At 38.5% G+C, this 14858-nt stretch overlaps 1 protein-coding gene across 3 annotated transcripts in view; it reads right to left on the bottom strand.

Annotated features, from left to right (window-relative positions):
• The window catches only part of LOC121414391 (dystrophin-like), a 44175-nt gene that overhangs the window by 27439 nt on the left and 1878 nt on the right, over positions 1-14858 (bottom strand). Inside the window, exon 1 of one of the 3 annotated variants that reach the window (XM_041607550.1) lies at positions 7139-7243. The exons of 1 other annotated variant lie outside the window; for it this stretch is intronic. In XM_041607550.1, the coding sequence (XP_041463484.1) occupies positions 7139-7213 (75 nt within the window). In that variant the 5' untranslated portion in view covers positions 7214-7243. Of the gene's footprint in view, positions 1-1602; positions 1756-7138; positions 7244-14858 lie in introns of those variants that run through there. One more of the 3 variants, XM_041607548.1, reaches the window with a different exon arrangement.

Raw genomic sequence — 14858 nt, 5'->3', positions numbered from 1 at the left:
TACGTTTGTAAACGTCGTTTGACCAGAATCAGGTATTCTGGGGAAGTATAAACAGAACCACGATCGTAAACGTGATTAAAAGACGTCATTTGGTACATGCTCCGGTGAGATGAAAATCCGCTGGCAAATACAGTCGTATTGCTCCATGTTATCTCTACGTAATAACAATTGGAAAAAAAACTTTCTGAAAAAGGTGCACCCAATTTGATCTCGTTTTACGATGCGAAGCTAGCTGGAGATCATGATTTGCTCTGAAAAGTTAAGCATAAACAGCACTCCCAGAACCACGTTTACGATCGGCGTTTTGAATCGACGTTTGAAATCGCCGTTTCTGTTCTCGCAATGGAAGCATAAACACACCCTTAATAGAATAGAGAGACATGGAGTGTGCCCTATCACGCACATCGATGGATTACCAGGTATATATAAGCCCATATTGCACAATAAATACGATTTTATTTCGAGCACATCTTGGTTCTTTGAGGGTGAAGGCCGAGTGATAGTGTAAGAGATCAGTTAGTATTTGTGTGCATATAGTGCACTAGTAGGAGCTCATCAGATTACCTACATGCACAGTATTGCTCAAAAGTTAGCGAACAGTTAGTGAACCCACCACAAAATGCACTCCTCCATGCAGAATGTTGAATATAGACAACACCACTCCAAATGTTCGGCGAGCCCATAGAAACAAACTTAATTGTGTTGGAAGCTCCTTGGTAATACTTGTATTACATTAAATGCAATACCTGACTTCACGATTAAATATCTAAAGCATAGCAGAATTTTAATGTGTTCACTTTCTGGCGGGGTTCCTTTAATTTTGAGTACCACTATATGTGCTATTCATTATAGTTAATAAAATCATCATCATGAATATAAATACGATATGATATTATGATTCCAATCTAAGACTGCAACAAAAAACATTTTCACTTTGATTAAAAAAATCAGTTTGCCATGTAGGTCTATAAAATCAATGATTATTTTCATCATGAAATAAACAGGGTTTTTTTTCTTCCAGAAAGGATTCAGTCTACAAAAATATGAACATTCATTTGTCATAATTCAAAATAATTGTTCCTTGGACATGGAATAATCAACTTTCCATTGCAATCTGGGGAGCGTTTCATCAATATTTTCATCCGACAAGTTGTCAGATCTGACATCTTTCCATGATTTTGATTGGCTGAGAGGCACTGCTCCTATGGTAAACTGTCGGATAAAATGGGACTTGTCGGATAAAACGTCTGACAAGTCCTTCATGAAACGCCCCCTAATGTAAACAGGGCTTTAAATTGAAACACTGAAATAAAACTGATATGATCCTGATTTGCACAATCAGTGCAAAGCAATACAAGATATTTAATCCAGCAAATACGCAAGGTTATGATTTTTAGTTTAGTAGGCTATGCTTTTATATCATCTCATGAAATATTTGCTCACTAACAATTGGTTGCCTGGCTCAGTAGCAGAAACATCCTTTTGCCGGCAGCACAGGTATGGAAAAATGCTGGACATGCTCAATTACTTTATAAAAGATAACTATAGTTAGACCTAGAACAGTAACTACTTAAAGAATTTCCAAAAAGGATCTTGAGTTACCTCTTCAAACTTGCTCAAGAGTTCTTTGAGAGTGAAGTTAATCGCAACGGTCTGGACACGCCTCCGGGTGTGGCGTTCTAACCAGAAGAGAACCGTCGCTGCTTTGGTAAGTAGCAGCAGGATGGTGTCCACAGACATTCGTGCTTTGAGGCAACGTTCCATTGGACGTTTAAATACCATACTCACAAGATGTGTTTTATGATAATGCCGCAGTTTCAATAACAATTACCCTGAAAGAACATTCCCAAGATCTACCAGGCAAATTTTGTTGGCAATCACGCTTTGAAGCAATGTTTCATTGGATGTTTAAATACTTGACTCGCATGGTAATGCCACAGCTTTATGAACAGTTACCTTGAAGAAATGTAAGAACATTTCCATGCTTTCCCAAGATCTACTCGGCAAAGTTGGTATTCACAAACTAAAGACAAACCAAAGCAAGCAAAACAAAAAACATAACCGTGGCTCTCGGCGGAATCCGCAATGCTCCAACAGGATGAGTGGTCCCATGTAAGCTCTACTACATTATGACAAATTTGGACTAGTGAGCTGAGCTCAAAGGTAGACCCAGAAAAAATTATCTTCTTGCATGAAAGAGACGTCATTAAACTCCTTGAAAACAACATCTTTCACTTCATAATGTCGTACTTCCTGAACATCTGTGATTGCTGTTGTTGTTATAAGTGTTGGCCCTCAGTGTTAACAAACTCGGGTCCAGTGCATCGATTGATGCAGATATCTTGTCTAGCTAGCTGTTATGGATTTAAATCCTAGGAAATTATACAGAAAAACTCCATATACTACTTGGTTCTAGAAAATATAAAAAAAGTTTCTCGGCCTCCTTCAGAAAGCACATACATCTGTCGGTGGCCCAGAATTTAAGAAATGATAACTGGAAATCTGCCAATATGCCAAAAAGGGAAACAAAGAAGTGCTGCAAATTCAACATCAACGAAAATACCCATACATTACCTTCAATATTGCTTGAACGGCCTCCCTGCAAGACATGGCAACGGATGCCAAATATCACCTAAAAATATCCTTTAAATATAGATGAATCCAAAGTTTTGATACAACCAATGTTTCCTGGTCAACTGGATCTGGAGGAGCAGTTAATACGGAAGAGTCATGGAACGAATCTTAGACCAAAACTATGAGTGATGGAATGGAAAACCAGTGAAGCAGTAGCTTCATGTTCCATTCATTTCTGGCCAATCACACAGTGTCCATGTCAGGTGAATTCAGACCGACTCGATCTCCAAAATCCTGTTAATTCATGACAACTTAATATTCAGGCCAAACAATATCCAATATTTGCTTTCTGCATTCATACCCAATGGAACCAGATTATTTCAACCAGGTAACCATCGCAGAAAAGTGACTATTGTAGCAACTTTATCATCCAATGCTAACTACCATGGTAACAATGTTTATCAGCCAATTAGAACCAAGGATTTCAGGAAATTTACCATTGGACAACAAAGTTACTATAAATAATAGTAACTTTAATGCAACAGGTCCTAGACTGTTTCACAGTAAACTGTCAAGGTTAAGAGCATACACATTACACAGTATGGTCTAAGATGCAGCTGAGGCACACAATTCAAAATTGCTTGGATGGTAGACTTCTCGTAATTTCCTTTAACACTGCAAGAATACCTACGACAGGTCTTCGAAAAATCCAAGCGAAAGTTTGCACAATTTCCACAAGTACCCACCACTTTGCACATAATTCCTTTAAGGAATTTTGCAGTTGATTAGGTAATTTGCTTTCATACTTGCCAAAATACCTGATTTTCTGATCGAGCAAATCAGGGTACAATTGATAATCAGAGAATACAGTTTTCTTGGTTTTGAGTCGGTCTAAAAGCACTTATTATCAGATCCAAGACATACCTTCCTCTAAAATCTAGAGATCGCAATTCAATTAAAGTGTGAATTCGCTGGCTTATAGTCAAGGTGATGTTTATACGTTGACAAGGAAATGAAAAAGACCTGTTGCATGAATCTGCAAGAACTGCAAAGGAACATGTGTTGCCATTGACCAACGTTGTCAAACTGTCTGTTAGAGCAAGAAGGTTGTTAGATCTGCATCGTCCAGATGTAGCAAAGTCAACATCCAAGGTAGAGGGGTGACCCAATTCAAAAGCTTTTAACACCTGCTTACTGCAGTAAGAATCCTAAAAGTCACGGTGACTCACTGTAGCCGGACTAATACAACAAATATTAACATTTTAATGTATATTCCTAGTGGTACACAAGAAATTATGTAAAGTTGTATGAGAATAGAGTAGAAAATGATATCAGACGAGAGATTTTGAAATTTGACCCATTTACTGTTTTTACGATGGGGGGGAGGTGTATATTGACTAATTACTGTAAATGGTTTCAGACTGCCTCAAAGTTTGTCAGTTCTAGGTATTTTCTGATCGGGAAATTTACCGCAATCAGAAAATACCAGGTAATATTGGAAATGTGATAGCAAATTACATGTAATCTTCCAGAAAGAAAATACACACTAAATAGTAGGTACTTGTCAAAACTACAAGAACTTTTGAGGGGATTTTTCCAAGGTTGCAGGTACTTTGGCAATGTGAGAGCAATTTACAGGAACTTTTAGCCCAGCGTTTAGTTGGGCGCTGGGGCGTGGGTGGCTTCTGAGCTAGTGATTTTGAATCTTGCGCCTTGCCTGCTTATCAGACCATACTGCATGCTCGTAACTTCAGGAACTCATAATTCTCGTAATTTAACGGGGATTCTTATGATCGAGGTGGTTTGAAACCACTTCGTGAGGCATAATGGCTCTAACATGTATTGCACTGTAAGTGTGGTTTTCTTTCCCCTTTCCTATCGAGGCATCCATTAATTTCAAGCTCCATATTATGTCATTACATGTAGATTATTCTGATCTTTAATGTTAAAAAAAATTAAAAGAGTAAATTTTCAAGTATAATTACATCTTAGAATAATTTTACTTATATGTTAATCATTATTGTTTATTGTTATGTTACATTGAAACATCATAATACTTGTTTGTACTTTTGTTATTGGAATGTGGAAATAAATTCAAATCAAATGATTTTGCTGGATCATTTTTCAAAGTACACATTTTTTTTTCTTGTTTTCTTCATCCATGTTTGATAGCAACGTTAACACAAATTTGAAAATGAAGCAAAATTGAAGGTGGGAAACTGTTGAAGGATTCACTGAAATCAAACTTTTTATGTTTTTTGTGAGAAAATGTGATACACGGGGAGAAAGTTCATGGCTCAAATACCAATACAGACAAATAAGCATCACAAAATCAATGTAAATGCAAATACAAAATCGTAATGTTAACTAAGAATAAAAAAAGAAGAGAGGAAGACCAAACTGCTTTAAAGAATCCAAGTAACTATGGAGTGCCGAGATTCATCTCATAAGTATTCCTAGGACTTTTATCATCATTAGCAACATCAAGTTCAAGATCATTTACAAGGAGGAAGTACATACCAACAAACCATGAGAAATTCCTCCCATGCCAAGTACTAATCACAAACGGATATCTCCAGAAGAGTCCCGATGATGATCTAGGGATGGAGGTGAAAACCAAGAAGAGCAAAGACATTTGGTGATGGATACCAACGATTGATGGGAAGAAGACAAAAATAATTTAATAGCATTCCTCTTTTATTACCAAAACACTTCATACATTGCACCGTCTCCCAAGACCTATACATATAGATTATTGGCTTGGTTATTGGATCCTGTCTAGCCTACTAGACACACATTGCATGCACTGTCTCCACTCCCTGGGGAACATTCCAACGACAGATCCAAGACTCAATTGCAAGGCATTCAACAAAGGCATCCTTTCCTTGCATCCTTTCCTGGTGCCCATTTTTACACCTGGGTGGAGAGTGGCAATGTCTGTATAATTGATGCCTTGCCAAGTAATTTCCAAAAAATCATCACAATGGTTTCACAAGGAATAAGCTGTTGCTACATGTGCAGATCATAAATGGAAGGACAGAATCTACAAGACTGTTACATGGCCGCTTTTGGTGTAGATGCAATACCTACATGTACGACAGCCATTACTAAATCGGCAGAAAACCATCAACATCCTCCAATGTGAATTCATGCTGGATAAACATTACATGAATCAAGACATATGTAGACTGGTTATAACCATGGTAGGTCCATGTTATAACCAAGCACCGAACAACTCTTCAAGGAATTCATAAACTACTACAGGCTGACGTGTGGGCGATGATGGGAGTGGTTCTGCCTCGCATCTGTTCGCATCGCCCCTTTGTAAAACGCGGTAATAGCCTTGTGAATACCGGAGAAGAATCGGATTGACGACAAGATGCAACATGATATATGACTATTTCATCCTCCCTTTCTCGATCTGATCCTTTATTTGTTTCTTCTTTTCTGCAAAGAATTTCTGAATGCATCACAGGGTATCCCGTTCCCGCTTGGGTTACGGCAGAACATGGCGTTGAAGGCTTCTGGCGCTTCGCCCTTACACAATGCTTGGACTTCACCCCAAAGCATTTCATTTTACATGCATCATCATAATAGAGCCAAAGGGCTCTTTAATGAATACATACTGTGAATTTATTAGGTATTAGGTTGATCTATTAATACACCAGGTTAAAGACCTAGATGTTTTGCACATCAAGCAAGTTCATTACTCACATACGGGTTGCCATTTTTCAACAACCATTAATAGCAATTTAAGGAGGGTAGGTCGTAACAGAAAATTGCTTGAACACACTACAAGGAAAACAGGAATACTAGAATAGAATAATTATTAAACTCTGAATGTAGATATACTTTTCTTTTATTTTGTGAAAATTTTAGGAACAGCAGCAATGAAAGCTAAAATCTTATAGGGATAGTCCAGGCTGGAAATATTTTTTATTTCAATAAATAAGAGTAATATTCACAGAGCAAAATGCTGAAAATTTGATCAAAATCAGATAACAAATAACAAAGTTATTGAATTTTAAATATTTGCATTATTCCAGTGAAACAGTTCTTGGCATGTCTTCATGAATGTTCATTAGATGGGCTGATGATATCATATCCCCACTTGTTCTTTTGCATTTAATTATATGAAATTAGGGTTATTTAAAAAATTTCCTACCAAGAACTGAAACGATTGGATTGATAACTGATTAAGTGCATTACCGGTAGTTATTTTTTGCTGCAACTTATTCATAATAATGGAGACACATCATTTACACATTTATGAAAAAATGAAATAATTATGATTTCATGTAATAACATAGAAAAGGGAAAATGGGGATGTGGCATCATCAACCCACCTAATGAATATTCATGAAGACATGCCTAGAACTGTTTCATCGGAGTAATGCAAATCTGTTATTAGTTGCCCGATTGTGATGACATTTTTCAGCATTTTGCTCTGTGAATTTTACTCTATTTAATTAGATATAAGTCAGTGACTTTCCACAACCCATTTGCTCCGAGCCAATCAGTTGCAAAAGTTTCAGTAGTTTATAACAAATAATATTCACCCTACCTTGAAGCATACACTCTCGGATGTCGCCATGTTGCGACCGGCTGGTAATGGATTCAGAACAACATCAGGACACATCTTTCAACAATCACAATCAGCAGCCCCTCAAAAAAACTTGGCCAAAGAAAACATAGTATTCTCCATAAATCTAGAAGAAATAAAGTAGAGTTAATTGTCTCTCATCCACTATCTGCAATTAAAATCCAATGTAACTTCAGTCATCGATGATCCACAGTCGCACAAACGAATCTGACACCAAACAAACGGTTGGTAGGTCACTGGTAATATAACGTAATCGATTCTGTCAATCAGGAGTAGGATTCGCAGGTGTGACTGGAGCATTCGAGAGGACAAATTTTTTCCCTTTCTGATGAACACTCAAGACTCAATTGATAACGACTCGGCCGTCAGATGGTAAAACAGTCTAACTCGAAAATTTGACTTTTTGAGGTACATGCAAATTCACTTTCATTGTAATGTGACTAGACACTGAAGAACTTTTTTCCAAGGATGAGCAGTGGATTGTAATGATAGTATGCTCAGTCAAGTATAGTCAGTACCAAGTACCATGTAGTAGGTCCATGTTCCAACCATCCCTGTGACCCTGTTCTTTCAAAACTAACTCGTAACAACATCGGACAACATCTTCCAGGTAGTACCTCTCCAATACAATGATCAAGGAACACTACATGATGGAACTCTCTGCATGACTGTAAGACTTGAGCAAGATAATGTGCACCTCATCTCAAAATGATTTCTTTTGAAGACACATCAGCTTTAAAGAGACTGTGACAGGCTTCCAAACATACACATGAACGTTAGTTTGATCAAGAATGACCATGAGTCTCCAAGCAATGGTGTCATCTATTCCTGTGACACATCAAAAAGCAAAGGGTCAACAACCCAAGTACTTGGTGATTTCTGAGAGTAAACTTGGATTAGTCCCTGTGTCATGCCAAAGACAACTTGAAAGGAAATTGATTGTTATTGTTTGCTATCTTAGGAATATCAAGCAGTGATGATGATGTAACTCTTAATTAAGAATTTAAGATGTCTGGTAAGTCAAAGGAGTTCCAGTGAACTGGACGTTAACTTGCACTGGACTTGCTGGGGGGGGGGGGGGGGGGGGGGGGGTGACCGTGTCTGCATTATTTGGTACCACTCCAGGACCCTGGGTAGTCTGCAAGCACAGACTTAATTTGAAACTTTAACCAATTATACTAAGTCTAGAATGAAGACTAGATACCAAATGCTCTGACTTTGTCAGATAAGTAGATTGGTAAGGCGGTGCTGCACCATCCCGAGTTTGCCCAATCTCTAGATTTTAGCCTGATCGGCCCTCTTCGCGATTACTCTCGAGATTCAAGAAACCCCGTCTCCACCATCGCAAGAAGAGCAATTCCTGCTCGAGCGAGGCGTCGATGCATTGCCGTGTATAAATAATCCCAAGTGCGTCTGCACCTATGATTTAGCGCGATAATTCGTGAAATAGCGCGCTATTTTGCAAATAATCCCAAGTTGACTTGGGATTGCAAACTCGAGATTAATCCTACGAAATAGTGCGATAATTGCGTCTGCATTGCAAATAATCTCGAGATTGTTCAGATCGGGATAATTTGCCGGATCAGAAATAATGCGCTAATTTGAAAACTCGGGATGATGGAGACGGCCCTACTGTGTCAAATAACTAGATTGACAGAGGCAGCAACAGTACATAGTGAATCTAGTCTCACTACTTCAGACCCTGCATTATGCACTATGTGAATTGCGAAACCCAAAGGTCTGTGCGTGCAGACTAGACCAGGGGTGATGAAGTACTTTATTAGGATACTCCCAATACGTCAATATATGCTTGAGTCAGTGTTTGCTAAAGGACGTTATGAGGGGTGGGGCCACAGTGTGGGGGAGGGGGTAGCTGCATCCCCCTTTGATTTTTCAAGTAGTGAGAGTAAAGAGAAAAGAAAAAATGAAAAAATGAGGAAGAATTATGGAAAAAGAAAGAAGAGTACCAAAGGGAGAGGTGTGGCCTAGTTAGTGAATTTAATATGCATTTACCACTGGCATTAAATTTAGAGAGAAAATGCCACAATTCGATCATCTGACAATAAAACAGTGATACTTAAGAGATATTGTGTATTCAATATTGGATTAAAATGTAGTAAAAATATTCTACCTCATACTACACAAAGTGCATCCAATGTATATTTTCATAAAATATTACATTATACCCATTAAAAAAAGATTAACGGATCAACCTAACCCAAATGACTGGGATGGGAGGGTGATCTGAAAAACAAATGCCCTATGGGTTATGTATAACAATGACAGTCTATAAACCAGCTTTTGTGAGGCAAACTGAAGCCCTAGATTCGGACGAACTGAAGCACTCACCCAGAAAGATCTTTACATGTAGATTCCAATGAGCAGTTCCCCATAACTAACCAGTCTATCTAAAATATGTTTCAGAAAAGTCCTAATTCATCTCATAAATAATTCTACAAGTTGATAAATTTGAATTGAAGCATTAACAAATGGACATTTTTTTCTTGACTTTAATGTGATTACAAAAGTTGTTTGACAAAATATTCACTCCCTAACTTTTTATTTTATTTATTTATTTACCACTTGTGGGATGGAACACCCTATCAGCACATGCTGTTTTTCGTAGGGGTCCATAAGTCTATTTCATAAAAATATTTTGGAAATATCCTAATTCATCTTATAAATGACTTCATAAAAAGTGCATTTGATTGAATCACTTTACAACAGGATATTTTTTCCCCATTGGTATATGAATTTTATGTGGTTACCATGACTGTCTGACATCCACTCCATTACTCACAAGTCTATTTCAAAAAGATATTTTGGAAACAAATGATTGCTTAAAAATTTGATAAAAGTTCAATTGAAGCACGAACAAATACATTTTTCTTCTTTTTGTATCTTGACTTTTATGTGATTTCTATAACTGTTTGGCAAAATATCCACATTACTTTCAGGGGTTAAAAAATATACCTTCCAAATATAATGGCCCATATTCACAAATGCTTCAATAAACAAGGAGGGGCTATAAAACCATAGAATATGCAGATTTTGTGTATGTACAAAAAGGGCACATTTCTCATTGGACCTTTCTCAGTGCAGCATAGTTAGGCTACATGCTAAAAAACATTTATGCCAATTATATATTTGCATGCATATCCTTGCTGTAGAAATTACTATTTTTTTTTTAAATATGACATCACCTTTGATAACTGTGTAATTTAATAGTTTAAAATTCTTGTTTTATTATTAGCAGGACTACCCCCTTCAGTTTTTCTCACTAGGTGGTTTCAAACCGCCTAGATCACAAGAATCCCCGTTAAATTACGAGAACTTTTTAAGGCTAAAAAATACCCATTAATTATTCCTGCATTCACACCGCCCCGAAACACATCCTTCGGGATAAGTTCCCGAAGTTACGAGCATGCGCAGTATGGTCTAATAAGCAGGCAAGGCGCGAGATTCAAAATCACTAGCCCAGCAGCCACCCACGCCGCTGCGCCCAACGACACGCTGGGCTAAAAGTTCCCGTAATTTGCTTTCACATTGCCAAAATACCTGCGACCTTGGAAAAATCCCCACGAAAGTTCTCGTAATTTCGCCAAGTACCTACTATTTAGCGGGTATTTTCTTTTGGGGAAATTACGCGTAGTTTGCTTTCACATTACCAAAATACCTGGTATTTTCTGATCAGAGAATACCTGGAACTGGCGAAATTCGAGGCGGTCTGAAACCACCTACTGTTTCTTTCTCAACATTGGGTGAAAAAGATGCTGGGTAGGATTCCAGCAGAAGTTGATCACCGAATTAAGTAATTCCCATAGGCTTTGTGCAGGGCCATCTGCTTCCCCAAGGCAACAGATTAAACAAAAATAAGTTGAAACACTTCCTTAACAGAAAAATACTCACTTCTTAGTAATCCAAATTGGCAAATCCTTGTTTTATGAAATATATCCTGATTAATAATCCAAAAGAACAGCTTAGTCCACTGTGAAAGCTTCCAGAACCTCTATAAGATTAACACAGTAATGGCACGCAAGGAAAGCAGTTAGTAAGAGTAATGAACGTCAATATCCTCTCTCTTTTAAAAGATTCCAAGTTTCCAACATGGGGAGATATCAAGAAGTTCTCCAGCAGCGAGGATGAGGATGATGCCGGGAGTGTCCAAGGGGTAACAAGAAATTCCCAAGATGGTAGGGGAGGGTAAGTTAACACCAGCACCGGTCAGCTACCAGGGATGGGCAGCGGAGTCTATAACACTGCACCCCACCTACCAAGTAACCAATCCTGCTGGGAGCGCTACTCGGTAGCGCAGCATCCGCATAAACATCACAATATTGTTGTCCAAGAACCTCCTACTGGTGATCACGACAGCTTCCCCTATGTCTTTAACCTAGCGGAATAAAACACAGTCCTTCGGTGTGCGCTGAGTCCCCTGCAACTGTTCAAATCATCAAAATGTGTGGAATTCGGGCAGAAACCCTCCCCTCAAAAGAAACCGAAGGGGAACTCACAATAAAACCAAGGCAGGAACCTTCCCTCTCCAGGCTCGTCAGGGTTTTGATTAAATCGTTATTCACCTCCGTCTTTGTCGAACCTCTTATTGATGTTTTTTTTTCCTCTTCTTCTTTTGATCCGGTTGAAGTTGGGCCATTTATCTATGGGGGGACAGGAAATGCTGCTTTGTAAAGTTGTGGGCACTTAAGTGTGACATTGGTACAATAGTCTGCTTTGTAAACTACCAGAGGGACATCTCCATTGTGATTCAGTGTGTGGTTTTTTTTTCAGTCCTTCTCTCCTCTTTCTTATTGAATATTGGCTCTCTCCACCCACCCCCTCTCTACCAAAGAAGCTTCTATAAACAGAAACATTTGCAGAAGGGATCGGAGAGGCTCTTTGGCAGATCTCATAAGAACCTGGGCTTATAGGGAAGTCTTTCACACTTTCCTGAAACATTGATATTTGAGGACACGATGTCAAGAAAGTCTGGAATATAGAATTCGCTTACAAGACTTAAAGGTAAATTCCAGTTTTGGTAATGATATCAAAATGAGTTCGTACAGAATCCAATGAAATGATCACCAAAGTGTCTGTTTGTATAAATAAAACGCATGTGCCAAAGGATTCTGGAAGAAATTGCGTAATTGCTGAGAAATCAGCAAATAAGCACAGGATTCGGGTAGAGCGTCGGGCCCGACGCTCTAAGCAATAATTATACATTGTCCCACGTGCGCTTATCTGTGTTGGGGATCTTCGGTGTGAACATTTTTCAGCGTAGATTTCACAACGTTCAGATAAAGTAACTGTACCAGACCTAGATCCTCGATGATATACTGATAATTAAGCCTTGTTTACAGACTTTCTCATGAAATCAGTGTTTACTGCAACTGCTGGAATTTCTTTTAAAAGAATTCACAAATTTATTCAAAACCAAACATATATACATGGATACATAAAATATAATAACAAAGATGGTTGTAAGGACCCGAGAGAAGTTCGGTTTGTGAGAGGGGAATTTAAGTATGTCTGCTGTATATTTTTCTAGCATCCTTTCTTCAGTTTATACTGCTATGTTTACTTTGTTGCTAGTATGTACGAAGTCATCCATTTAATGTTCAGTTTCTGCTTCAATTTGATTTGGTTGCATAATAAATAAGTTTATTGTGTTTATGTTCTATATTGGCATTTATACTAAATGGAGGGCTGAGTCTGTGGTAGAACAGTTTTTCTAAAGGAATCAGACTATCTCCAGTTCTCCACCCTTTTTATCAAATTTTACGATACATAAAAGATGAATTAATAAAGCTAATGCTTGATAAACCATTAGAATAAAAACCTACCATTATGCCCTTTTTACACAGGATTTTCTTAACCCCGGACTATCGCTAACCCCGTACTATCCTTAACCCCGTACTTTTTTTTTTCCTTTTCACACATGCCAAATTGTTATTGCTAACCCCGGATAAGGAATGCTTGCTTTTCACACACGAAACTCGCTAACCCCGGACTAGTGGATTTTGTCGATCATTCGTAGTACAAGTACTTCACTCGTACACTTTTTACACATGCTACAATTTCCTTAACCCCGTACTATAGGTGGGGCCAAATAGTTTTACACATGCGATCTTAACCCCGTACTATTGCTCTTAGCACCGCAATTGGTGGGATAACCCTGCTTTTTTGCAGGGCCAAATAATCCCGTACTATAGGTGGGGTTAGCCCACTTTGCAAAAATGCTGTGTAAAAAGAAAGTGGGCTAAGCTTAACCCTGTACTATAGGTGGGGCTAAATTGCCATTTAGCCCCACCTATAGTACGGGGTTAAGGAAATTTTAGCCTGTGTAATAAGGGTATTAGAGTATCAATGACTGTAGTATCATTTTTGTTCCTAATTCCACCCCATGCCACCCCGTGAAAGTGTCGCCTGGGGGCACAAGCCCCTCCCCTTGATACGCCATGAGAAACAGATCTTAAAAATGAGAATATACCATCAGAGGATCAAAAGATGCAGCAGCGTGTCCTCAAAGTCAGTGAGAATTTATAGGGCTTCATTGCGTCTGAATCACTAGACTAGACAGTACAATCCACATTGCCACTGATCTGTATACAGTAACACGCTTCAGTGAAATAGCACTCCAATTTCCTTTGGGGGTGGGGGTCTAAAGATTTGGATATATTATACTCACAGTAAACACCATATTTTTCTTGTCAAAGGTTGGAAGAAATCAAGAAAAGGAAATCTTTTTATTGGTCATCACTGACACAATGGTTCACCGAGTTTCAATTAATTAAAACCATTTAAGTGCCAGATTACGTGTAAATTAGCCCCAGCAGACCAACTTCGGAAACTTTGATGGGCTTTTATAAAAAAGGAGGTCACTTCAAACCAGGCCTGCTTCAAATGTATTATTTCTGTAATATGTGCTTCTTCATACAAGTATTCATTGTTGGTTGATGGCTATCTTCCGTTCTGGTTCTGTCATTGAAGACTGAAAAAAATATATATAAGGCAGTTTCAAACCGCCTCGATCACAAGAATCCCCGTTAAATTACGAGAAATTTTTAAGGCTAAAAAACACCCGTTAATTATTCCTGCATTCACACCGCCCCGAAACACATCCTTCGGGATAAGTTCCCGAAGTTACGAGCATGCGCAGTGTGGTCTGATAAGCAGGCAAGGCGGGAGATTCAAAATCACTTGCCCAGCAGCCACCCACGCCGCCGCGCCCAACGACACGCTGGGATAAAAGTTCCCGTAATTTGCTTTCACTTCGCCTAAATACCTGCGACCTTGGAAAAATCCCCACGAAAGTTCTCGTAATTTCGCCAAGTACCTACTATTTAGCGGGTATTTTCTTTCGGGGAAATTACGCGTAGTTTGCTTTCACATTACCAAAATACCTGGTATTTTCTGATCAGGGTAAATTTCCCGATCAGAGAATACCTGGAACTGGCGAACTTCGAGGCGGTCTGAAACCACCTATAGATTCAACTTTGTTGGAGTGTGTGATAAGGAATAATTAGGGCCAACATGTAGCCCTATATATATTGGAAGAATGTTTAGACTGTTGTATACAAGGCAAAAAAACAAAAACAATGACTTGCAGCTCCAAATTCAGAAGTGAACCTTTACATTATTAACTGCCATCATCAGCAAATAAAGATCACTATTCTAATTATCA

This window comes from Lytechinus variegatus, chromosome 4 (assembly GCF_018143015.1).
Source record: "Lytechinus variegatus isolate NC3 chromosome 4, Lvar_3.0, whole genome shotgun sequence".
NCBI classification, from domain to species: domain Eukaryota; kingdom Metazoa; phylum Echinodermata; class Echinoidea; order Temnopleuroida; family Toxopneustidae; genus Lytechinus; species Lytechinus variegatus.
The sequence above is the reverse complement of the archived record's forward strand: the minus strand, read 5'-3'. Positions and strand labels throughout refer to the sequence as shown.